The 26,025-nt window shown below is 42.7% G+C and overlaps 1 protein-coding gene across 6 annotated transcripts in view; it reads left to right on the forward strand.

Moving 5' to 3' along the window:
• TSPAN14 (tetraspanin 14) overlaps positions 1 to 26,025 on the forward strand; it is a 79,037-nt gene that overhangs the window by 16,191 nt on the left and 36,821 nt on the right. For 5 of the 6 annotated variants that reach the window (XM_073353279.1, XM_073353283.1, XM_073353284.1 and 2 more), the window contains one exon: positions 18,805 to 18,902. In XM_073353279.1, the coding sequence (XP_073209380.1) occupies positions 18,822 to 18,902 (81 nt within the window). In that variant the 5' untranslated portion in view covers positions 18,805 to 18,821. Of the gene's footprint in view, positions 1 to 9,092; positions 9,281 to 18,804; positions 18,903 to 26,025 lie in introns of all 6 variants that reach the window. The other variant, XM_073353281.1, reaches the window with a different exon arrangement.

Raw genomic sequence — 26,025 nt, forward strand, 5'->3', positions numbered from 1 at the left:
CCATAGGTGGAAAGAGCTCGAGATGAGACTAAGGTTAAAGGCCACCATAAATGATCAGCATCAAGAGAAGATTGCATCAGAGTCTCTTTATTGGCAAAATGTTCTGACAAGGCTCATTGCCATTGTGAGAATGCTTGCTACCCAAAACCTAGCACTGCATGGCACTTCAGATCAGCTGTATGTGCCAAACAATGCAAACATCCTTAAAATTGTGGTGCTGATGGCTGAGTTTGATGCTGTACTCCAGGAGCATTTAAGAAGAGTCACCACCCAAGAAATGTACACACACCACTACGTTGGAAAAACAATTCAAAATGAGAACCTACAGTTACTAGCAACAAAAGTCAAACAGAAGACTGTGGAAGATCTGAAGTCAGCAAGATGTTGTTCTGGACTGCACACCTGACATCAGCCATATGGAACAAATGACTCTAATGGTGCATTTTGTAACAACAACAGAACTAGTGAAAATGTCCCTGCAATGGTGCCTGTCAGAGAGCATTTTGTAGAATTTATTGACATTGATGATCCTACAGGAACTGATATGACAAATGTGCTTCTTAAAAAGCTTGAAGATATGGGAATTGCGATAGCTGACATGAGAGGTCAGGGCTATAATAATGGTGTCAACATGAGAGGAAAGAACAGAGGAGTGCAGACATTGATCTGAGAGTTAAACCCTCAAGCTTTTTTTGTCCCATGCCGTTCTCATTCATTGAACTTGGTGGTCAGTGATGCAGCATCACCTTCTAGTGAGGCTGCTGAATTTTTTAATGTAATCCAAAGCATCTGTGTATTTTTCTCTGCATCAACTCATCGATGGCAAATTTTGAAGCGACATCTGGGAACATCCTCTCTGACACGGAAACCACTGAGTGGCACACGACGGGAAAGTCGAGTAGAGGCAATAAAGCCTATCAAACACCAAACTGGGAAGAGAGATGATGCCATAGTTGCCATTATGGAGGATAATGCTAGGAGAGGAACTGTTCATAGGAGAACAGTGGCAGAGGGAAATAGAATCACCAGAAACATACATAACTTCAAATTTCTGTGTGGCTTAGGGTTGTGGCATGACATAAATGTTGTAAGCAAGAGACTCCAAGGTGTTCACCTTGATATATCTGGAGCAATGGAACAACTGGACAAAGCAAAGTCTTATCTACAGTCTTACCGGTCAGATGAGGGATTTCAAAACATTCTGAAGAGTGCACAGAAGTTGGCAGAGGAACTTCACACTGAAGCTATTTTCCCACCCATTCAAGAATACAAGAGTCAGAGGAGGAGAAGAAGAAGAAATTTTGATTACAAGGCACGGGATAATCCCATAAGAGACCCCAAACAACAATTCAAAGTTGAATTCTTTAACCAGGTGCTAGATTGTGCAATACAGTCAGTTGAACATATCATGCAGCTCAAGGAACACAGCAGTGTATTTGGGGTGCTGTATGATGATCCAAAACTCCTCACTATACCTGAAGAAGACCTACCCCAGCAATGCAGGGCACTAGAGACAGTGTTAACACAAACATGCGCAATATTGATGCGAGCGATTGAAAACCCTTACAAGATGCATTTCAGCAGGATCAACCCCAAAGACTGTTCTGGAATATATATGCACAAATAAGATGACCACACTCTTTCCAAGTGCTTTTGTTGCTCTGCACATACTTTGAACACTTCCTGTAACAGTTGCCAGTGGAGAACGCAGCTTCTCCAAGCTGAAGTTAATAAAAACACATCTACGCTCCACGATGACACAGGAGAGGCTGGTCGGCCTTGCAACCTTCTCAATAGAACATGAGCTGGCCCAGACTGTGGACCTTCAGCAGGAAGCAGTTCAAATCTTTGCAGCCAAGAAGGCACGGAAAGCACCGCTTTGATTGATCAAAACGCTAAAAATGCCAGTATTTACTATGCAAAACAGAAAAGTTACATTTGCTGTTCAGGCGTTTGAAAGTTAAGTGTTACTTAAAATTTTTGAACAAGGCATTTTACGTTGTCAGTTCTCCTCTATTGGGGTAGGTAGCAGAGCAGTACCATGAGAGGAGTAGAACAGGAAGAAGGCAGAATTGAGATCTTTCAAAGTTTTGGCCCAAGCAAGGGGGAATGGGGGTGTCATTTGAGCTCCTGCCTCCGGTGCCAAAATGTTGTGGGCTGGCCCTGGTATGAGTGTTTTATTCTCAAAGCAGTCTTCTAAAATTAAATAACTCTTGGAAAGCCTTTAGCCTGAGTTGTTGACTCCACATGACAAGAAAATCATCATTTCAACAATTGTCATCTTACATTGGGTAAGGATTTGCTCAGGCATCATCAGTGATTGATTAATTTCCCATTAATATAAGTGCTGTTTACATTAGTAATTAGCCTAGCACCAAATGATTTTTCTGTATTTGTACATAAAACCTCTTACTAGTCATATAACAAAATCAGGCAGTTATGTGAAGGCTTGCATTTAGATACAAAATACTTGCAAATATACACATTAAAAGAATCTTATGCCATCATAAGCATTTGAGAACAAAGATTTTCTCCTTTAAGTGGAAAAATGAGTTGAACATAACCAGTATCTTCTATATATCACTTACCACCATAAATGTTCTCCAAGTTTAAAGAATGAAGAAGACTTTGGTGTGTGTATAGAAGAAATCAATGTCAATAAAGATGTTTCTAGAATACTTTGTGGGTTTAAGCTCAAGTTTTATTTTGGAGAAAAAAGGTGGTGGAGGAGGATTTGTTATAGACCTGCTTTTCCTCTGGGTTTATTATTCTGATACCACAACATTGCATTCTTTTCACAGGCAGATTTCTTCCAAATGTTTGTGATTTGTAGGCTTGATGTTTGCTTAGTCTAGAGAGAGAGAAAAGTATAAACCTGGAATTTCTCTGATTTTAGCTTTAAAGTTTTGTAACATAATAAGCTAACTATGTATATTGTCATATTTCCAAACATCCTGGCTATAACGTTCTTATGGCTGCATCTTGATATTTAGTGAAGGTAAATTTGTAACAACTTAATTTTTTTTAAGTTAAATTGTATTTTTGCATCAATATTAGGTCTTAGCCCCACAACTGCCACCATCTTGGTAGAAGGGGAGCTAAGCTTCTAGATAGTAAACTAGACATAAGCCATGTCTACACTACCCACCGGATCGGCAGGTAGGGATCGATCTATCGGGGATCGATTTATTGCGTCTAGTATAGACGCGATAAATTGATCCCCGATCACTCTGCCGTTGACTCCGGAACTCCTCCACGGCGAGAGGTGGAAGTGGAGTCAACGGGGGAGCAACCGCTGTCGATCCCACGCCGCGAGGACGCGAAGTAAGTGATTCTAAGTCTATCTAAGATACGTCTACTTCAGCTACGCTGTTCTTGTAGCTGAAGTTGCGTATCTTAAATCGATTTCCCCCCCCTCCCCCGCCCAGCGTAGACCAGGCCTGAGAGTAGTCATGAGGGCTTTAAATTAGCATCAGAAGGGGAGGGTGAGGAGGAAGAGGATAAACACAGGACATATGGTCAAATATAACTCTGGCAACAAATGAAGGGATGTAAAGAGAATAAATTCTTCAGTTGCCTATACACCAAAGCTAGAAGTCTGGGTGGTGAATAAGAATTAGAAATATTCATTTATGAAAAGAAATTTGATATGGTTGGTAGTACTGACTTGGTGGGGTGATTCACGTGATTAGAATGTTATAATAGGGTGACTCTAGTGGAAGACAGAGTGGGCTGAAGAGAAGGTGGGGTGGCACTCTATGGTATAGATACCTTTTAGCTGCTTTTGGGTTGCTCACAAACCTTCTATTGATAGGACATGTAATGCATATAGGTGGATTGGTTGTACTAATTCAGCTGAGGGGATAGGATATGCCTGTCATAAAATATCTATCTATGTTGCATTATCATAGGGGATTTCAATCTGGGGGACTTGACGAGGTCTCTTGCTGCCACTAGTAAAACTTCTTGGAGTGTCTCAAACTGATAATTGCAAATGGTACAAATTTATCATCTAACTTGAGCAATTCTATTATGAGACCTCATTCTGTCAAAGAAATGTGGACTGAAAACTGGTGGTTGCCTAGGTACAAATGATGCCAGTGTAACTTCATTTGCTGCATGCAGAGTGTAGTCCCAGCCAGTTACATAACCACCTCCCCCCCCCCCCCCCGTCCCCTTGGTGATTTTTAAAAAGCCAGTTTTCCAAAGCTGGAAATAATTATGAGCATAATTCAGTCGGAGGAGATATTGAATGATTGGAAATTAGTTAAGAATGCATTATGTCCCCCCACCCACAAATATATCCTCACTAAAAGGGGAGGTGATGACAGCAATCTAAATATAAGTAAATTGAAAAATGGCAAAGCTGATAGCAATGAATATAAATCAGCAGTTTAGGTGAAATATCTTTTAGCTTTCCTTATCAATTTTATGCATCAATGAAAAACTGTGGCTCGTAGGGTTAAGGACAATCAGGAGTACTTTAAATATATCAGGAACAAACTAAATCCTAGCAATGATATAGGTCCTATACTATAAAAGGATGGTAAAAATGTCAATTGTGATGGAGAAAAATATCTGTTCCGTATTTGGAAATCAAAAGGATGATGTATTCATCACTTACAGAGATCATATACTTTCCTTGGACTGTAACAAAGGAGGATGTTTCAATAGTAACCATTAAAGAGTTAAACACTTATAAAATATGTATGACTGAATAACTTGCACTGAAGGATTTTTTTTTTTTTTTTTAAATTGGCTCTGGAGCTCTCTGAACTGTGGGTGGTTGTGTTTAAACAAATCTTGAAACACTAGAAGGGCTCCAGAGGAATGGGGGAAGGGGGAAGTTTAACATTGTTCCCGTATTTAAGAGACCTGAGAAATTAACTATAAAACAGCTTTTATGACTCACATCTTAGGTAAAACCATGGAAAAACGGATATAGGACACAATTATAGAATCATAGAAATGTAGTGCTGCAAGGGACCCTGAGAAGTCCTCTAATGTCCTGTCCTGTCATGTTTCTCCTCTTTCTCCTTCCCTCCCCCACTCCCACTGAGCCAGGATTAAGTTAAAGCTAGACAAACTGGGGACTCTTTGGCCTATGTTATGCAGCAGGTCAGACTAGATGATTGTAATGGTCCCTTCCAGCCTTAAAATGTATGAATCTGTGAGTTGGTAACATGTATTAAGATTCTAATTATAAAGACCTAATAAACTATTAATGGATTGTGAGAATTACAACCCTCAAAGTACTTGAGGTTTTTATTACTGTCCACAGCTGTCTTCTGTTTGCCTTAGGTCAGTTACTAATTTTCCAAGTTTAGTTGTTTCCCTTTGCTGCTTCCAGCAGTTTTGTGTCGCGGAGTTAATGAACCCATGGTCAAAAATGATTTGTAGAACCTCTAAACAATGCACAATATTTAAACTTACTAAAAAGTAAATAGCAAATCTCTCGTGTGTGTGGTGGTTTTTTACAGGACTCTAAGTAATTTTCTAAATATGCACTAATTCCAAGAAGGTGAAATCCCATTGTAAACTACTAAGTCTTGCAAAGATCCTGCACATGTATTTTCCATTCCCAAAGGTGCCGTGAGTGTCCACTTTGCTATTTTAATGATAGGACCTAATTCCAGTCTCGTAGATCCACTGATTTTGAGTATCAGGAGTGACTTTGGTAGTATCCGAGCAGATTAAGGTCTGTATTTTATACTTAGTTCTGAACTTTTCACCTGCAGATCACAAAATGCATTACAAAGATGAGTAATGTTGGAAAGTTCACAACTATTTTCTTCTTTTTGAAAGTCAGTACTTACTGGTTTAGGCTCAAATTCCTTTTTGGACTCATTTCCTTTATGACCTTTCCTTCAGTTTATTTTCTAGGCATTCTTCTCCTCCTGCCCCAGGTGGACTCACAGAAATTTTTAATTGTTATGGTCGCTTCTGCTTCCAAACTCTCCCCCACTCTACCTCTGCAATTGTATTTTTGTGTTACCCGAAACTAGGTCAGAGATTCCGGCCTTTTTCGTTTGTGTATTATGTAAGGAAGCCTTTATGTATGTAGTACAGAAACCGATTGCTCCATTTACTCCTTTTATGCTTTAATGGAGTTGCAGCACCGTGGAACACAGTGAAGAATTAGGCCCCGTGCATCCAAGATGTACCCAGGTGGCAGATTTTGTTCCCATTTTCACCAGCTTGTTCTTCTTTTATTTTAATGTTGTTTGTACTGGATTTGTAACTTTTGCTCATTAATGTTACAGAAGTTCTAAAATGTTTAAGTGAATGTATAGGGTCAGTAAGTGGACAGTGTAAATATAACCTTTCAAAACTCTCACACTGTGAGCACCAGAGCACTCTTGTCCATAAGGTGTTATCTGTAACTTTGATCTGCAATGATTCCACCCACATTATTGTCCCACCTGAAATTTCTGCAGCACAGCTGGTATTTTTTAGTTTAAGGCATTTGCCTGTAAAGCCAAATTATCAATACAAAGTGAAGCAAGCTGCTATCTGCTGGCTTCCTTCCCTGATGCTCCATTTGGAAACTGGATTGATACGCCTGCTGCTGGCTTTCCTCCAGGAATCCCAAAACCTTTGGAATGCTAGGGATCCAATCCTTGACTTTCCTACTTCCAGTTTTGCCTCTGCTTCTCAAGTCTGTCTTCTCCCTCTTGCACCAATTCAGGAAGTTGAATGGGACTAATAACATGATTAAAGTTAGGCACATACTTAAATGCTTGGCTGAATCAGGGTCTTGTGATGTATATAGCTTGAGCTTAGTCCGCTAGATAAGCGTTGAGTAGTTCCAAAGACACACCAATGGGATGACTCTCCTGGATAAAGATACTCCTTGTGCATAAGTGTCTGCAGGACTGGTCCCTTAATCACTACTTTAGGAGTCCACTGAAACTTCACTGGAGGAGAATGATCTTATTTTAAAAACAAATGTACTCTTCTCTGTGCTCAAACCTTTAAGAATAATTAATAATAAAAAATACACAAACTTAAGCTGAGATCCCACAAGTATTTAAGCATGTCACTTTACTTTAATGGAACTGCTCCACGTGAGTACAGTTACTCATCTTTTAAATGTTTGCAAGATCAGTTCCTTTAAAATCCTTCAAGACCTAAATTTCTTCCCTGTGCAGAGATCTGTGGCATGAGTGTGAGAGAGAAAAGCATACAACCGAATGCCTTTCTTTAGACATTGTGTCTACAGACTCTGAAAGAAAACACATTAATTACTGGAGAGAGGAAAATTTACCAGTGCAAACTTGCTGGGAAAATGATTGGCTTCCAAATGCAGGACATTGCTATTTATTATGTAGGGAAATAAATCCATGTAAACATTAATTTAAAAAAAGTTCAAAGCTCAATAATTTTGGTCATGATGCATCTCCTTTAAAAAGCCTGGCAATATAAAAAATATTTGGAATGGGATTTCTTGGGGGGTCCTTATCAGAGCTGTAGAGAGTGCCTGGCTTGACAAGCCTTCCTCCTTGAAGGCCCTCAGTGTATCCACCTGCCAAGGAGGATGGATTGGAATTCCACTGGAAGCTTGTCACTGCTGCTCTGTAATCAACCATTGACGATTGCTGTTGAGGAGTCTGTTACTGGCTACATACAATTTACTTTCTGTGATGCCTGATGCTTGGTTCCTGACACCGAAAGAAATGAGATACATGCCTGCAGTTTCTAAGTCTCTCTTGACTACACTGTAAACAATTAGTCAGAACTCGAGTTAATCATTATTGTTAATGACTTCATCCTGACTGATGTGATTCATTTTTGTTGCAAGTTGCTGAGACTCTAGGAAGCATATTACTCTTTATTGCAGTATGTGGGTGTAACTTCAGTTGGAAAATCTTCTTGGTGTATGGGAGGTTCCAAAGACTCCCCCTGGAGGTCTTTGTCAAATTAAGCTCCACATGGAGAACTTGAATTCCTGATCTCTCCTGAACTTTCTGTACCCCAGTACTGTCACTGTTGAAGATTACATTGTCATCCCTATACATAATGGGTATTAGCTTTGACTTCCTTGCAGCCAGCCTGTGCCCATACCCTGCTGCTGCTTCCTCCACAATATTTCTAAGATTCAACTTTTTTCTCTTTCAAGGCAGTTAAAATTCCTCATCCAGTACTTCATCATCTACTGGCTTGACTTCTTTGTGAATTGTGCCTTTCTGAATACCTGTATTGGGTCCCCCTTCTCCACTACACGAACTCGTGTGCTCCTTTTAAAGTCTCTGCATAACTTTGTCCCTCCTGCTCCGTGACCATCTGTTGGTTTATGTGAAAGAGTTTGGTTTCTGTCTAGTTCCTAGAGGAGAGAGGTCCCTGTCATAGAATATTCCATGAGACCTGGTTGTAAGAGGCACTGTAGTTGGTCTCAGTAAATAGTATAGTCATGGAGCTTGAATTCCCCTCTATCCAGTATGATGGGCTCACTGGTGATGTCTGGGAGACTGCACTGCTACTGCTCATGTTGAACTTGTTCTGTGGAAAAATGGAGGACCCAGACCTTCAGAACGGCACTGATGATCAAAACAAAAATTCCAGAAGTCACTTAGCAAAGATATTGTCTGTCATTTCCACTAACTTCAGGAATCCTAGAACAATTCTCAGCCCCTATTTTCTAGTCAAGCCACCATGTTAGAAATGGTTGTACATTGCATGACTATAGAATTATAGTTTGAAGTTGCCTGTCCCACTGCATTCTCAGGTTCCGTGATCCAGATCTCCCTTTCTTGTAGCTTACTCAACACTAAATGCTTCATCTGTCTCTCAGAAGTGAGCAGAACTTCCTCCACACTGTCACATCACAGCTGAAGTAAATGCATGTCCATAAGGAAAGAATCCTTGAGCCATTTCACTCCAGCATCAGCCAGAGCTCTTGGGAAAGTGACTGTTCAGTGACTCATAGGTGCATGTCCTCAGATTTACCTGATACTGTACTTGATGATTCACACTCTCTTCTATTGAAAGAATCAACAGCTCTTAGATTTTCCCTTTACCTCACAGTAAGAGGGGTTATGGTGTTTGTTGCAGCCTTGGGAGGGTCCCTCAGGTTTTTGTTTTTCTTTGTACAGCTCATCAGCTATCTCCATTGGATCTGGGTGCTGCACACAACAGCTCGTAGAACCATCACTGCACCTGGTCTGCCCGATGGAATATTTGGAGGATACTAATGGGGAGGAGAGAAATATCAGTGAACTGGTGTCCTTCTTTGTAGAGAGAACTGGCAAAAAGTGCTATGAAATGTAATACTGGGAGCAAGGTGAATAACACCTAAATAAATAAACCATTAACCAAAATAATCAATCTTTTATATTGGATTTTTTTATTTTGCTTAAATGTCTTTCCAAAAATCTTTTTTTAAAATCTGAACTTAACATTTACACCTTAGCATATTTTGTCACAAAATATTTCAATAAATAAGCATGCTGCATCCATGCATGTGTCAAAAACTTTGAGTTTGAAAGCTGCTTCTTTAGATAAAGAGAAAATCAGAAGGGCGGGGGAAGGACCATTTAACTTGAGATTAACCCTTTTAAATATGGCACAATAAGTCATGTACTGTGCTACGGGCTTCTTTTGTTTAATACAAATACATTTTATATACTGTTTTGTGTGTTAATTAAATTCTAATTACCACCCTAATGCAGCTTGCCACAAATCATGAGCAGAAAGTTAATTATCTAGTGAATAAGTGATGTCCTTCACCATTTTCTAATATACTAAAAATGTACAATTCGCTTAATCTTTTGAGATTCTGATGTAATTGCTTAAATGTGTATAGTTATGGAGTACCCTCATAAGTAGCAAAAAGATGTATCCCGTCTAGTATTATGGCTCTATTTAGTTCTAATGGTTATATCAACCAGTGAGAGTGCACTTTTCCATTTGTACTTCAGTTATTTTCTAAAGAAAAGTTGATTTGAATTCAGTGATTTTTAAATGGAGACTTTCCACTTGGTGTTTTAAATTGCCTTGATTTTAATGTACCCTGACAAGATAAGAAAAGGGTAATTCTGTATTGGGATAGTTTGCTTTCACAAAAGCTTACCATAGTTGGCACCTCTAAATAGACATTAACCTGTCAGCTTCAAGCCTTCAGCTGGACAGGTGGTAAATCACATGCTGCCAGATCAAAAAAAAAAAAAATTAGCTTGTTATACTGTAAAAAATAACAAGCTAGAACAATACAGTGTGGATGAAATTATGGAAGTAACTAGCATGCCAAAAGATTTGACAGGATGTTTTTCACTCCCAATAGTTCAATGTTTTGTTACCAACAGCCTTGTAACCTTCTTGAAACACTGCTCTGCTCTCTGATTGTTTTGATTTTACAAAAACAATGAGGAGTCCGCTGGCATCTTAAAGACCAACAGATTTATTTGGGCATAAGTTTTCATGGGTAAAAAACCCCACTTTTTAGCTACATGTGAAGAAATATGCCCAAATAAATCTGTTAGCCTTTAAGGTGCCACCGGACTCCTCGTTGTTTTTGTGGATTCAGACTAAAACGGCTACCCCTCTGATACTTGATTTTACGGTTTGTTGCTTTACTAGCTAGCTTTGTGGACCTGCTAACACATGTCTAACACTTGACCTAATGTATTAGTTTACTAGGTGGAGCCTTCGTTTCCCCACCCCAGCCCCCCATTTCCATATCTGCTCTGGTTTTTACCTGCGTTTGCGCTGGGATCGTTTTAAAAACACTGGATCAGATCTGCAGCTGATGTACGTTGACTTAAATCTGCCTTGCTCCATTAACACTAGCTGAGGCTCTGGTCCATTCTTTTCAATGCTTTTGCAGAAAAATTGCAGTCTTTTTGGAAATCTGTAACATTTCCATTCCCTTTCTCTGTTTTTAAAGCCATTTCATAGGTAATAGATATGGGAAAGGCCTGTCCAGTTTAGAAACAACAAGGAGTCCGGTGGTCCCTTAAAGATTAACAGATTTATTTGGGCATAAGCTTTTGTGGGTAAAAAAACACTACTTCAGTGGTTTTTTACCCATGAAAGCTTATGCCCAAATAAAATCTGTTAATCTTTAAGGTGCCACCGGACTCCTTGTTGTTTTTGTGGATTCAGACTAAAACGGCTATCCCTCTGATACTTGTCCTGTTTGCTTTGCATGTGCTGCAAGGGTTAAAAATCTATGGGCAGTGAATAATATCACAATTATAAAAACTTTAGGATCCTTGCACTTTGTAGATAACCGTGTAATCTGTGGGTTTGGAACTGTCTGACTGGAAACTGCAGCAGTCTTTTGCTGAATGGTTATATCTTTCATCAGTGCAGCTGTGAGCTGAAATGATATGTCTTTAAAAAGCTAGCAGTATCCCTCTGTATTAGTTCTCTGAAAGAAATTCCCATTGCTATAAGTGGGAAATAACTGTTGGCTGAGTGAGTCCGTGTAACTCCATATAGAAGAATAAGATATACTGCAGGGAAAGCTGATGATTACCACCTAGATATCATTTTATATCTCTTCAAAGCACTTCACAATACTAATTAGCTAATCAATGAAACCTATGAGGTAAGCTAATATTACTAACCACGTGTCTTATTTGTAGTCTGGCAACTGACACTTCTGAGCATCTCCTACACTAAGAAACATACCAAGGGGAAGAGACTAAGTGACCTGTTCAAGTGCATGTAGCCAGTCCTTTTGCAGAATTAGGAATAAAGTTTGGGATGGGAGTTGGACGTGCTTTAAAGTGGCTTGTGTAGTCGAGGCACAGGGCTGGGAGAGCTCTTAAAACCCACAAACCAAACCCACCACAATGTGAGGCATAGCTACTAGCGCTGGGAGCACAGTTTACACTGGTGCTTTACAGCGCTGAAATTTGCAGCGCTTGGGGGTGTTTTTTCACACCCCGAGCGAAAAAGTTGCAGCGCTGTAAATTGCTGGTGTAGACAAGCCCTCAGTTGCCTAGAACATGTTGCCTCTCCATACAGCATTGCTGCTATAACAGCAGTGTGTATCTCAATGGAAAGAACCAAGATACCATCTCTGTCACTTTTTCCTCCCCTTCCCCCTCTCAAAAAAGTGGTAATAGGCCAAATCCTGACCTTAATTTAGGTGGGAGTAAGGGGCACAGAAGCCCTTTACCTCTCTATTTTCAGGACTCCAGCTCTGAAGATAGGTCCCACATTTCTGCTAAAGAGGATGGAGAACTCCAAAGAACTCCATTCTGTTGTCCTTTCTCCTTTCAGGAAGTTGTCATTCAGTTTTGCAGTAATTCTTGCACAGCTGTCTGCTCCCACATGCTTCCCTACCCCTTCCTGGAAGTCATCCCTGTGGAGGAGGGAATTTTTTGGGGGTGCAGGGTGTGCTGCCCTTCCTGCTCCCTAGCCACCTATGTGGGAGGACAAGGTGGGTGAGAAAATTTTGTTTCTTGGACCAACTTCTGTTGGTGAAAGAGATGAGCTTTTGAGCCACACAGAGTTCTTCAGGTCTGGGAAAGGCATTCAGTGCATCACCACTGAATAAAAGGTGGAACAGATTGTTCAGCAATGTGGAAGGAGACATTCATCCTGGCTGACAGCTCAGAAGGGGAACTGTGTGTGTTTCTGCTATGGTGCCCCTTTTAAGGATCTCCATTGCAGGCACATTGTCTTGGAGATCCACTCTACCTCCTGAAGAGGGGAGATGGCTTGTAGTAGTGTGGCTTGATCAAGTGTGAATCCCCTGGCATCATGTGATACTGTAGCATTCCTCATTACCTACACCGCGACACTCCTCCAGGGCAGGCAGTTGGTTCGTCATGGCTGGGCAGCTGACCAATGGAAGGGGAAGTAGGGAGAAGTGTGTTACCAGTCCTAGAGAGGTCAAGATGATTAGGCAGTTGGGACCCCTGCTTGTCAGTAAGGATGTGGGAGAAGCTGATATTCCTGTAGTGGGCTTTTCACTGAAGTTAAGGCCTGAACAATCAAGGTAGGTCTGAGAAACAGTGAGGGGAGGAAGCCAGGCAGAAAATAAGATCTCGAACTGGGGGGACGGGGCAGACTCCTTCAATGGCTTGGCTATCTTTTTTTTTTTTTGTTTCAATTGCGTTTTAGGACTGTTAACTTGCTGGGGTTTTTTGTTCCCCCCCCCTCCCCCGGATTCTCCTGGTCTACTAGCTCAGAGGCAAGATACCCTGGTTATATAACTGTCTATTTGCAGCTTGATACTTAATATAATTAATTGAAATACTCTGCGACCACACACACCCCACATGAACCAGGGAGACTCTCACCCTTGTTTCTTTGTGTGCATCAGCTTAGTTATGTCTAAACTACAGACCTTACAGCCGTACCACTGCAGTTGTAAGCTCTTGTGTGTAGCTGCTCTATGCTGGCTGGAGAGAGCTCTCCTGCCAGCATAATTAAGCCACCCCCAGTGAGCGGCTGTAGCTATGTCGCTGGGAGAGCCTCTCCCACTGACATAGCGCTGTCCACACCAGCACTTCTGTTGGTCCAGGATGTGGTGTGTGGTTTTTTTTGTTTTTGTTGTTTTTTGACACCCGTGACCGACAGAAGTGCTAATCTTGGGCCACACTTTTTTTTGCGCTTTGTGGACATGTCTGTCTGCTCAGTTTCCATTTGGGCTTTGCTGTTTCTGGTAAACAGTCTCTTGCAGGTCCTGTGATAGGGTGTGGCTGTGAGCTTTCCCCCAGAATACATCATGGAAAATCATGTTGCAATGCTAGAGCATGAGAAGGGGAACCCGATTCTAACAAGGTACAAGGACGTGGAGAAACAGGCCCAGGAACTGCAACTAACAAGTAGCAAAACACTGAAGCTGATGCTGCAGAACGTAAACTGAAAGAGTGTGGGTGGGTCGGACAGCCCTGTAATCCTGCTTAGCAGCCTTAGATCCTACTTTTAGCTCTAATAGGAATAATACTGTCAGATGGTGTTGGGTCTTCTCAAGCTGATGGGGTCTGTCATAGTTAGAGATAGCTGCTGCTTTTTCACCCCTCTCTGTCCTCTCAGAGTGCACCCTTCTAAGATTTTGCACTTCTTGACTGTACTACTCAGCTGCAAGTCTTCCGTTCAGGAGGCATGACCAGGCAGCTTTCTAAAAGTATTGTTTTAATGATAGAAACACAGCCCAGTATGGGTAAGAGATTTGCCCACAGACTGTTCTAAAGTCTTCTCTCTCACCCTATTTTTACCATCCTTCTTGGAAGGTTAAGGAGGCTCACTGGCTTCAGGGCCTGTGTCTCTGTGCTTGCTGACAACTCTCACCCCTCTCTAGGGTTAAAGTATTTCAGTCCCTTTCAGTCCAGCCTGCTCTGTATCTGGGCAAATCAAGCTTTATAATTTCAGCTGGTACCTGTAAGTATCATCTTCGCCGTTTAACAGCACAGACATTGTTTCCTAACCTTCTGCCTTGTTTACCAGGAAGCGTTTGTAGCTGGAGCTGTTGTTACCTGCCAGCTATTATCCTGAACCTCCAGGTGCCCACAGTAAACCCTTCAGTATATGTATACAATAAACATTTCCCATGGGTTGCTCACTTACAGTCAGGGGCGTGTGCAGGAATTTAAATGTGATCACTTTTGTAGGGGGCACATTCTGTGCCTCTGCCGCAGCCCTGGGGTTGAAGGAGCTCACTCTCCCCGCTGCAGCCCTGGGCCAGAAGAGTTCTGCCCCTACCCATTACTGGGGAGCCCATGCCCCTACTTGCCCCCCCACCTTGTGCAGGCTCCTGCTTACAGTATTTGTAAATTAATACAGATCAGTCCTTCAGTGGCCATTGAAAAGGTTTGTATTCACATCAGAGTGGAGACCACTGAGTTCAGTAGTTAGATCCTCTGTTTTTAGAAGTTATTTACTATCTCATTAATCTATAAAGCCTTATATGGCCACACAATACTGAGGAATGTGTGGTAGTTGTTTTTTTTTTTAATTTAGGGGGGCGGGGCAGACTCCTGCAGCCAAGAATGTACTGGAATTATTCTTTCATTTGCTAAAATGTGTGCTCTCTTTCTTTGTGTCAAGGGGAATTATCATAAAGTTGTGCTGAGGGTCCGATCTATTGCGAAAAGGGAAATTGAAATGTACTTTCATTCATGTGCCTTTGACCTTGGAGGCCTGAATTAGGTGCTACCGCTCTCTATATTTTTAAAAGAATAAAGGTCATTCACCCATTTCTGAGCACAAGTGAACACATTGTCATGCAATACAAGAACCAGAGATGTCTTTTATTTTAAACCAAAAAAAAAACCCCACCGCATTTGGACAATTCTTTTGTCATAGCTACTGGTATTGTGTAGCAACAGTATCCCTCTCTCTCTCTCTCTCTCTCTCTCTCATTTTTCTTGTTTTAACATTTTTATAGTGCCTAAGGGCTAACCAGCAGTGGGGCTCCATTGTGTTAGGAAATGTCAGAGTAGCAGACTGTTCATTCCTGAAGTGCTTAAAATCTAAATGGACAAGACAGTCACAGGTGCAGGAAGGGGTAGAACGCACTAGCAGAATGAACAGTATGATAAGAGGGGATCAGCTAAAGGGGAAAGGAAGTTAGGCCGATATGGAGTGAAGAGACTCTGAGGGAGGGCTGCAGCAAACAGCCAGTCAATGAAAGTTCAATCAAAACCGATCCTTTGCATTTGGAGAACAGTTTACCAAGGTCCCTGCTTTGGCTGCTTCTACCCTCTACTGCCTGGAGTCCCTGGCTTGCTCCTATCTGTAATTTTGACACTACCTGGTGTCCCCAGTTTGTGAGTTGGGGGGTCTCCCCAGCACACTGCTGGGGGAAGGGGTGGTCCCAGATGGGCCCCACTTTACCACTTTCCCCCCACACTGCAGTATTCCCAGCTTTGGCTGTTTCCTCCCTACTGTCAGTCCCATACGTCGAGGTGGGAGTTGATAAGCACTCAGTGGAATAGATTTTCAAAAGCCCTCTACAGTGGCCTAATTCTCTGCTCACATTGAAGTCCAGTAAAAATCCCACTGACTTCAAAAGCAGAGGAGTTAGCCTAATACAGAACCGTTTTGCAAAGCCCAACCAGTATATTTTGAGTGAATTGATCCCTGGAGAAGGAAAGACCTGATTATCAATAATGAGATTTGTCCACTGTTCATAAATGAAATGACCAGAGTCCATATCTCATCATTTTACCTTCTAGTTTCCATTATGAGCTTCTGCTGATAAGTGAAAGGGCATGCTGGCTGGAATAACTTAATGAGAAACGGGGGGAATTGGTCCAACAGCATGGAGGTTGATTTTGGCTCTCTTATGCCTTCTCTCTCTCCAAAATAAACCTCCCAAGGTCCTCAGCAATATGAACTTAATTTTGAGTTCAATGTTTTGATGTTAAGAGATGCTTCTCTGGATGAAATAATGTTAGTTAGCAGTACCTGTATTTGCTGCCCGGCTATTTAGAGTTCTAGGTATAGCCCAATATAAGTAAATCTTATTTCCCATAATCCTGAGGTAGATAATGAATCTCCTAATTAGGATTTGTGTTTGAATTAATGGAAATTTCCCAAAAGCTGTGAGAGGAACATCACAAAGGGATGCTGGATGCGGAATATGTCAGTGAGTAAGCATGGGATGAGAATCTTTGATCTGTTTTCTAAATAGGCAGAAACCACCAAACGCAGCTGGTTGTCAGGAAAACCGCAGAGGCCCAAAAGTGACTACCAGGTGATGTCTGGGGAAGTCAAGACCAGATCTGAGACCACTTAATTTCCTTCCGAGAGACGTGCATCTTGGATACTCCACACATGGAACCCCATGGGCAAAGCATAATCCTATCTTCTCCCTAGGGGCTTGGTTTGGAATTACTCTCCTTTTTGCAGCCAAAAGTTTGTGCTTGGTGCTGAGTTTCAAGTTCATGGCAACTTGATATGAGCCAGGGTTTGGTTAGGAATCTTAAAAACAGACTTGGTGGCAGTATTCCATCATGCTGCTGGAAACTTTTAGCAATGCCGTTTTGAAAACTAAAAGAGGTAGTCTTATGTAAAATGAGAGATTCTTCAAAATAGATAATAGTTGGGTTTTTTGGGTGGGGGTGTCAAGGGGTGGAATGATTTTTATAGTGAATCTGTATGACAAACCTATCCATCATCCTACTGAATTTCTTGTTACAACCAAGAATACAAGACAACTTTGTGCTAGACCATTCTGTGATGCCGCAGTGAGATACCAAAGCGTAATTATTAGAGAAGTGCTTAATTAAGTATGAGGGCCCTATTCACCCACTTGTCGTGCACAGCTTGTGACCCCAGCCACAGCATAGGGGATGGAAGATCAGTAGCTGCTCACCCTGAATTCCCCCCCTGCAAAGAAGTGAGCAGATGGGTTGGGGGTTAGAAGTAGCTCAGGAGCTGTCCTTTCTCTACACCTCCTTCCAGATGGCCAGCTGACATGCAGGAGTATGCTCTGCTGTAAAAAGAGTTGAAATAACTTGCTTGCTCTCCAGCTCAAAAGGGGAGGAATTGTGGTTGAATCTGCTTCTGGGACTACAGCGCTATGTGCCCCCGCCTTATTCTATAAAGTTACAGTCTAGCCCTATCAGGCTGGTGCTGTGGATGTCTGTTTCCCCCCACCTTCCCTTTTTGCATCCAGTGAAGTGAGCTGTAGCTCACTAAAGCTTTTGCTCAAGTAAATTGGTTAGTCTCTAAGGTGCCACGAGTACTCCTTTTCTTTTTACACCGTTTAATGTAATTTCACAACAAACATCTTGTCTCATTTCCTTATTTGGGGTAGAACCATTTGAAAAATCTTATTATGCTCTATTAAAATTTTATTGCTAAGCTTCTACTAAAATCCCCTGGGAGGGAAACCCTTGATTTAAAGGCATGATTAGAGGGTTGAATTGTGGGAATGGTGTTAACCCCTCTCCTGCCCAGTTCTCAGAGTGACAGACCAACTGGTATTAGCTGGTGGGCCTTTCCCACACACTGGCCTCTTCGGGACTTCTTCAGCATAACAGCTTTCAGCTGGGAGGTTTGTGGGTTTGGTTTTCTATATGGGGCATTCTGCTGCATTCCTGTAGAGAGATGGGTTTGGCATAATGCCCTGGAAGGCTTCAGTTTTTTGAAACATTGAGCAACTCCAGTGGCTGATGCTTACCTTCTTCAAATATGAGAAGCACAGAAAGCAGAACTCTGCAATGCCCATCAGATCAAAGCTTTTGTAACTGCATGACTTGTGATCTAAATAAAACCAATTATGCAAATTTGATGCAGTATAGGAAGATTAAAAATATCACAGTGCTACAATCTGTCACAGCCTAACAGAAGCTCCCACTGCACCATTCTTTCTCAGTTACTTAAAGCTGTGTCTTCTCCATCTCACTGCGTACCACCACATTTACCATCACACCTTAAGTCCAACAGGCATGGTGGTAAAAGGACAAGCAGCCTGTTTGCAAAGTCCAAGTCCCTGCATGTGCATGGAGTGTCTTGGGCCAAGGGGGGCACAAAAGGGGTTGTCTGTTTAATGTAGAGCCTGAATGCATCAATGTACGTCTTCTGGGTTTAACTCTAACTGTATAGTCAGTTTTGTGTATCTCTCTCAGATGGCAACAGGCAGAGAGAGAACTAGTTAAAAACTAGAAAATATTGTAAAGCCACAAGAATTGGCAGCGGGACTTGGTGTCAGGTGTGGTTTTTGAAATTTCACTGAATATCTTTTTGAAATTGACTAGATTTCAAGTTACAGTAATTCTTTTAATATAAACTTTTGGAATAGCGACTTTACTTTTTCTGAAGTAGAAGAAAGCTCACATTAAACGTCTGAATTTTTAGACTGAACTTTTTTTTCCTCTCTCTCTTCTTCCTCCTCTGCAGATATTGCTCTATAGAAGATGCACTATTACCGATACTCTAACCCGGAAATCAGCTGTTGGTATAAATATCTGCTTTTCAGCTACAACATCATCTTCTGGGTGAGTACAAGGCCAAAACTCTCCTTCTGTATTATGAGGTCCTCAGCCTGGGACTTGTCTCCCTGAAATTATGTCCTTCAGCACGTGCATAATACTCACAGAGAAAGTGAACGTCATGGACTTGGATGGAGGCTTTTGTGATATGTCCAAGCATGACTGAAACCTTCAAACTCATTTCATTTCCAACTTAAATTGGAGGCAGGCAAATGTCCAGATGTTTGGATTTGTCTTGTTGGTTGCAGCATGTCTGTAGGCTCAATCCGGTACAATAATAAAGAAAAATGTGGTCCTTGCTCCAGTGAGTTGACAGTTTACGTTAGAAAAACAATGTAGATGCACAATATAGAAGTTGATCGTCTAGTCTCAGAAGCTTGGATGTCCATGTGAATTATGGATGGCTCCTGGCAGAGACATCCAGGTATATGGACTGATTCAGATGCCTCTCCAGTCGGAATCTTTTGGGTATGGAAATAGCCTTTCCTGGGCACTGTATCTCTTCTGTCCTGCTTCAGGCTGGAACCAGGAAGCACTGGGTGTGTGTGTGTGTGTTTGTTTGAAGAATAGTTTCGCGGGAAGTTATCCAAGATCTTCTGAACATCAAAAAAGTTAATTTTCCTTTGCGTAGTATCACTTTGGACGCTCCATTTCAGATGTGCGTGCACCTCTCGAGCCCTGTGGGGATTCTGGTCGGGCATCACCTAAAATGGAGCACCCATAGGGACACTACTCGAAGAAGAAGTTGTTACTCACCTTGTGCAGTAACTCTCTCTGGTTCTTTTGAGATGTGTTCCTATGGGTGCTCCACTACTGCCCTCCTTCCCCTCTCCTTCAGACTGTGTTCTTTCTTTAGACATTCAGATAAAGAAGGAACTGTCCGCACAGCTCTGTATCCCCTCTGTGTGTGACATGAGATTGTAAAGAGTACATGCACAGGGCAAATGGATAGCAATGGAAAAATCTCTGATCGAGGGCTCGAGAGGCATACGCGTAACCCACACACCTCCTGGGTGTGGTGTTCTGTCCCATCTAGTGGCATCGAGACCTCTTAGAGAGAAAAAATGAGTCTGCTCTACAGTCTTAGGTAACAGCCAGTTGGCTTTTAGCTCATGCTGTAGAGGCTCATGCACTAAGCTCCAGAGGTCCCGGGTTCAATTCCGCCCACCAACAATGCGAGTCTGTCGGCATTACATATGCACACCTGAAGTGGAGCTCCCATAGGGACACCCCTCTCAAAGAACCACCATTACTGCACAGGCAAATAACCTCTGGTTATCTTGGTCTGAGCTGGTTCTTATGACTTCTGAACTATTGGCCTGACCCTAACTTAAACAGGATCAGTAAAAGGGGTACAGAAAATGGTATCCACCCATTCTTGTTACTTTATACTATGTGCATATTAAATTAGGCTTATGTTCATTAACTATCTTGGCCTTTCAACATCTGTGCATGCAAGGTGAGGAGATGCTTTCTGAACCAGAAGTTTAATAAAGACCTCAAAATGGCCATGATGCTAAACTGTGCGATGTCTGATGTGTATTGCTGTCCTTCAGACAATGCAATCGGAATACTGGCATAAACAATGCAAGTGTCACTTATCCTTCTCATAGACAGCTTGGGCCAAAATGACCACTAATGAAAACAGGTGCAAAGTGGAGCTGCCCCTTTGCTAATATCATTTACAGTGATACATGCAGCTGGTCTAATATGTTGACTCTGCAGTGTAGCTAATCAAAACTTTACTGGAGCAAACTTAAGGGCTGGAGTTTTCAGGGGAAGACATGAAAGTGACTTTTTTTTCCCCCTTCATAAAACTTGATACCACGATACCAAGAATATAAATTGACATTTCTGTTAAAGCCAGTGGTGCCATATTGACTTACACAAGCTGGGGATCTGGCTATAAAGGAAGCTGCTCTCACTGGTGACCATCCTTGTTTAGTACGCCGTATCCTTAGCCGAAGGCAAGTTGTTTTAATGAAAACCGGGACCTCTAAACTGAGATACTGTAGATGATAGCTCACAATGAAGCAAGTAATGTGGAAAAAGGAGATGGAAATATCCCCTGCTGGAGAATCAGTTTTCCTTTATAGCATTATGATATTCCTAATCTTCTGTAGTAGGCTTGTCAAATCCTTTTGTTTTTGTAACTTGACAGTAAGAATATACAGCACTTGGAAAGGGTCAGAAGTCCCTGATGTTTCCGCAAGACTATCAAAGATCTAGAACTGGTCTTTTATAGCCACTCAGTTTTCCCTCTCATTCTACGTTGTTCCATCCTTTTTTATCACTTTTTTTTTTCTTCATAAAGGATAGAATGACCTTTTTTCTTTATCCCTCTGTTCCCAACCTTTCTAAAAACTGATAGTGATCTTAACTGTTCCTTTTTCTTACCTCTTGGCTTTCAGTTTGCCTTGTTGCTCACTGGAATGAGAGCTGATTCTGAGAGAAGAAAGAGCAAAAATTTTGCAAAGGCTCTTTGCTAAAGAGTGATAAAGGGGCAGAGAACTTGAGTATTATGGTTTTGAGCTACAGCTTTTTCCCTCCCCCCTCCGGATCGCTGTTTAATGTTTCCAGTACTGAATTTAATCATAGGGTTGTAATTTTGAAGAGATATTAGATGAGTCTTTGCACCTTTCCAATTTAATGTTTTGGGACTTGCATTAAAAACTGTGTCCAGAGTGTGCTGGTAAACGATTGTACCTGGGGCTCAGACCTCCTTGATAAGATACAATAGGGGGACCTATCTGCTGCATAAGAGGCTATTTAAATTGGGGGTGCGTGCACACACCCACCCACCCCTTGGAAGTACCTCTCTCCGCTGACCTGGCAGTCTGTTGCATGAGGTCAGGAGTAAAGTGGTTGGGAGGGTCAGGCTGTACTTTGACAGTGACTTCAGGACTTTGCTTCCCTCTGTGGAGGAAGGCTGGAATTGGAGAAAAGTATAGGCACTTTCACAAGCCTATCTCAGCCATTTACAGTACTGTGTTACAGTGATCATGGAAGGAGCTTGTCTCTGTCTTGCGTAATACTGCACACACCCACAGCATTTTTCTTGAAGTATCTCAAAGGAAAAGGTTGCAAGGTATATCTGAAAGGTTCTTAACAACATATCTGAATGGGGTAATAACTTCTTTAGTTAGTCCTGAGATTCCTTCCTACATACTCACCCTTTGTTAGTACACTACATGTCTAGAGGGAGGGGTAAGATCGAAGACACTCTCTACTGCAAAATATAAAATGTACAGGAGAATAAATAGGCCAAATTATACCTGTCCCTGCACAATATTGCTATAGGGGAAAGGCCCTGAAAGCACAGATGCAGAGGGCAACCGTAATCTCTCTGAGCATAAATGCAATGGGGAAAAGGGGTTTACCAGTGTTGCCATGAGAGTTGAACATCCTCCAGGCTCCTATCTAGGCAGGGCCGGCTCCAGACACCAGCTTTCCAAGCAGGTGCCTGAGGCAGCATTCCCAATGGGGTGGCAGTCCGTGTCCCATGGCGGCTTTTGGGCGGCACCTCCGCTGCTCTTCTGGGCGCGGTGGCAATTCGGCGGCGACTGCTTGGGACAGCAAAATTGGCAGAGCTGCCCCTGAATCTGGGTGGGGGCAAGTTCAGGACCCTGACTCTCGTGTCCACTAGTTAGTGCTGGTAAGCAGCACTGGGATATAGCACAAGCCACACTTTACACAGGTGTAGAAACTGGTTAAGATAAGCACACTCCTCCAGCACACACAGGGTGTCCAACTTTCTAAGTCCAGAAAACCAAACACCCTTGCCCCGCTCCATCCCCCGCTCACTGCATCCCCCACTCCCTTCATTGCTTGCTCTCCCCCACCCCCTCTCACATGCTCATTTTCACTGCAAGGTCCAAACGTATATATTTATTGTTTTGACAGATGTACCTTTGCTAAGTTCCAGTTTTATTTGTTACTGGATGCTAGAGCTGGCAGCAAAATAGTCAAAAAGGGTCATTTTTAAAAAAAAATTTCAAAGGTTTTCATGATTTCCCCCCCCCCCCTTTCAATTTTCTTTTGCAACGAACTCCATGGTTTTTGTTCACTAAAGTTGTTGTAATTCGTGTGTAGAATTAGGACCACACGTGATCATAGCGGCAATGGGTCCATTACAGGCCCAATCCTGAAGCCCAGACCCAAATCCATAGACTACAACCACAGAAATGCATACCAGTCCAGATAATGATATAAATAAATCTGTAGCAACTGACTCCCACATCTACACGTAGGTACACATGTATATTCATGTGTACACATCTAGCATGCATGAACACATTTACTTCCACATTTTTTTAATATTACAATTGTTGTTTAGTGCCTAGAGACCCCTACTAAGATCAGGGCTCCAGGGCGGCAAGCTAGACGTACTGGCCAAACTGGACAGTATCTACGTAAAAGAATAAATGGACACAAATCAGACATCAAGCATTATAACATTCAAAAACCAGTCAGAGAACACTTCAATCTCTTTGGTCACTCGATTACAGACCTAAAAGTGGCAATTCTTCAACAACAAAACTTCAAAACCAGACTCCAATGAGAGACTGCTGAATTGGAATTAATTTGCCAACTAGATACAATTAATTTAGCTTGAATAAAGACTGGGAGTGGATGGGTCATTACACAAAGTAAAAACTATTTTCCCTTGTTTATTACCGCCCCCCCCCCCGCCCACACACACACTGTTCCTCACATGTTCTTGTGAACTGCTGGCAATGGCCCACCTTGATTATCACTATAAAAGGGTTTTTTCTCTCTCTCCTGCTGGTAATAGCTCACCTTACCTGATCACTCTCCTTACCATGTGTATGGTAACACCCATTGTTTCATGTTCTCTGTGTATATAAATCTTCCCACTGTATTTTCCACTGCCTGCATCCGATGAAGCGAGGTGTAGCTCACGAAAGCTTATGCTCAAATAAATTTGTTAGTCTCTAAGGTGCCACAAGTACTCCTTTTCTTTTTGCGGATACAGACTAACACGGCTGCTACTCTGAACCATAAAAAAAAGTCTGCAACAAAGTTTATAATGTAGCTAGACAAAGATGGGGAGAAACGTATGATACATTGGCTCTTCTGCAATTACTAGTCAACAACAGTCACTTTTTAAGAACCCTTTTTTTTAAAAACTTGTTATGAAATGAATACACATCTATTTTATGTCATCAATTTTGTTTTGTGCGGAAGCCAACAAAAAGACGAAAAGTCAGGCTGCAAATTTTATTCACACAGGTGTAAACACATGCGGCAATACACACATCTCCCTACTCCGACACAGTCTCTTACACACATACAATGCATGCACACACTTGCACACACTTGCCTACACAGAGACACTTTTTCATACACTTTTCCAGGGGCTGCCTAAATCACCCAGCTGGGAAAGGAGGCGGGTGAGCTGAAGGGGAAAAGATGAGGGTGGTGGAGGAGAGAGGATGGGGAGGGAAAGAGGCCAAGGATGAGAGCAGGATGGGGGTGAGAGGGGGCAGTGAAGAAGAGAGGAGGGGTGTGGAGGTGGGTGGGGATGCAGGGGGAGGCAGAAGGCTACAGGAGCATGAGGATGTGGGGGAAACGGGTGTATAGGGACATAATGGGAGTGCAGCAGTGTTTGGAGGTGAATGGGATGCAGGGCTGTGGGGGGTGAGGGACATGTGGCGAGGATGGGTGGGAGAGCACTGCAAGGGGTATGGGGCTGGGATGGGTAGGTGTGGGGGGCAGGACAGGATGGGACAGTGGAGGGATGCAGTGATGGGGATAGCAGTGTGGGGGGGTTAGGGAGGGGTGCGGGTGCAACCCCATTCCCAGCACTTGGAGACCGGGGTACACATACCTCAAACTCCTGGGTGCTGGTGATGGGGCAACAGACAGACCGACCGCAGTTCGCCGCATGGCACGCACTGCAGCTCAAGCCTAGCCACGTGAGGAGAGTGAGGAGAAGAGGGCTGGGCAGCAGTGGGAGAGGCACGTGCTGCCTGCTGAGCACTTGTGAGTCGTGCTCATGCTAGTTCCTCCCCTGCCCTGACCTGAACCAGCCAATGGAAACTACACTAGGGGAGGGACAGCACGAAGACCCCCCTGGCTGCCCCTAAGGCTAGGAGCCGGACATGCCAGCTGCTTCCCAACCTGGGAGCCGCATAGTGCAGCGGCTAGCAGGGAGCCTGCCAGCCCCCCTGCACAGTGTGGCAGCACTGCCAACTGGACAGTCAACAGCCCGGTCAGCAGTGCTGACCGGAGCCACCGGGGTCCCCTTTTGACTGGGTGTTCTAGTCCAAAACAGGACACCTGGCCACCCTAAGCACATAAAGAACATTATGCCTGTTCGTGCACCTTTCAGACCTAGCCTTACAGCTATCACAACCCCACATTGCCTTCAGTTGCCACCAGGAAACAGATTTTTCTGTACACTCTTGACTGCATGTACATAAAATAAAAGTGGTGGCACAGACAAACTCGCAATATTATAATGGACTCCTGCATCGATGGGGACCCTTTCATCCAAGGATCTCAAAAGGCCTTGTGAGCATGAGGAGCCGCAGTAAAGCCTGGGCTACACTTAAAAATTAGATCAACCTAACTACATTGCTCAGGCTGTGAAAAATGTCATGCCCTGAATGCCGTAGTTAAGTCGACCTAACCCCCTGCGTAGATATAGCTAGGGTTCTTCTGACAACCCAGTTCCCACCTCTCAGAGAAATGTCATAACGGTATCACTGTAGCATAGGCATTCCCTAAGCTAGGTATAGAGTTCATTTCACCCACTACTAAAAAAGCCAGCCATCTGTGGACTAGAATTGCATGAGCTGTTGAGGAGTGTTGCTGTGAGTTGTTAGACAGCTCAGACCAGGAAATGGAGAAGTAGGAAGGAAAAACGAAATATATTAAGTAAGATTTGGTCGGGACTCTGTGCTTAAAACATACTAAGCTCCAAACTGTATTTATGTTGTATCCATAAAGTCTGTTAGCAACAGAGTTCCCCAGTGCCAAGATAGGATATTGGTTCAATACAGATTTGGAAGGAAGAGTTCCACCTACTGAATCTCCAGTGCCATTTCCTGTATCACATACCCTGCTGTCTATATAACAGTTTTGGTGTTGCAGCCACCTTTTC

This window comes from Lepidochelys kempii, chromosome 7, assembly GCF_965140265.1.
Source record: "Lepidochelys kempii isolate rLepKem1 chromosome 7, rLepKem1.hap2, whole genome shotgun sequence".
NCBI classification, from domain to species: Eukaryota; Metazoa; Chordata; order Testudines; family Cheloniidae; genus Lepidochelys; species Lepidochelys kempii.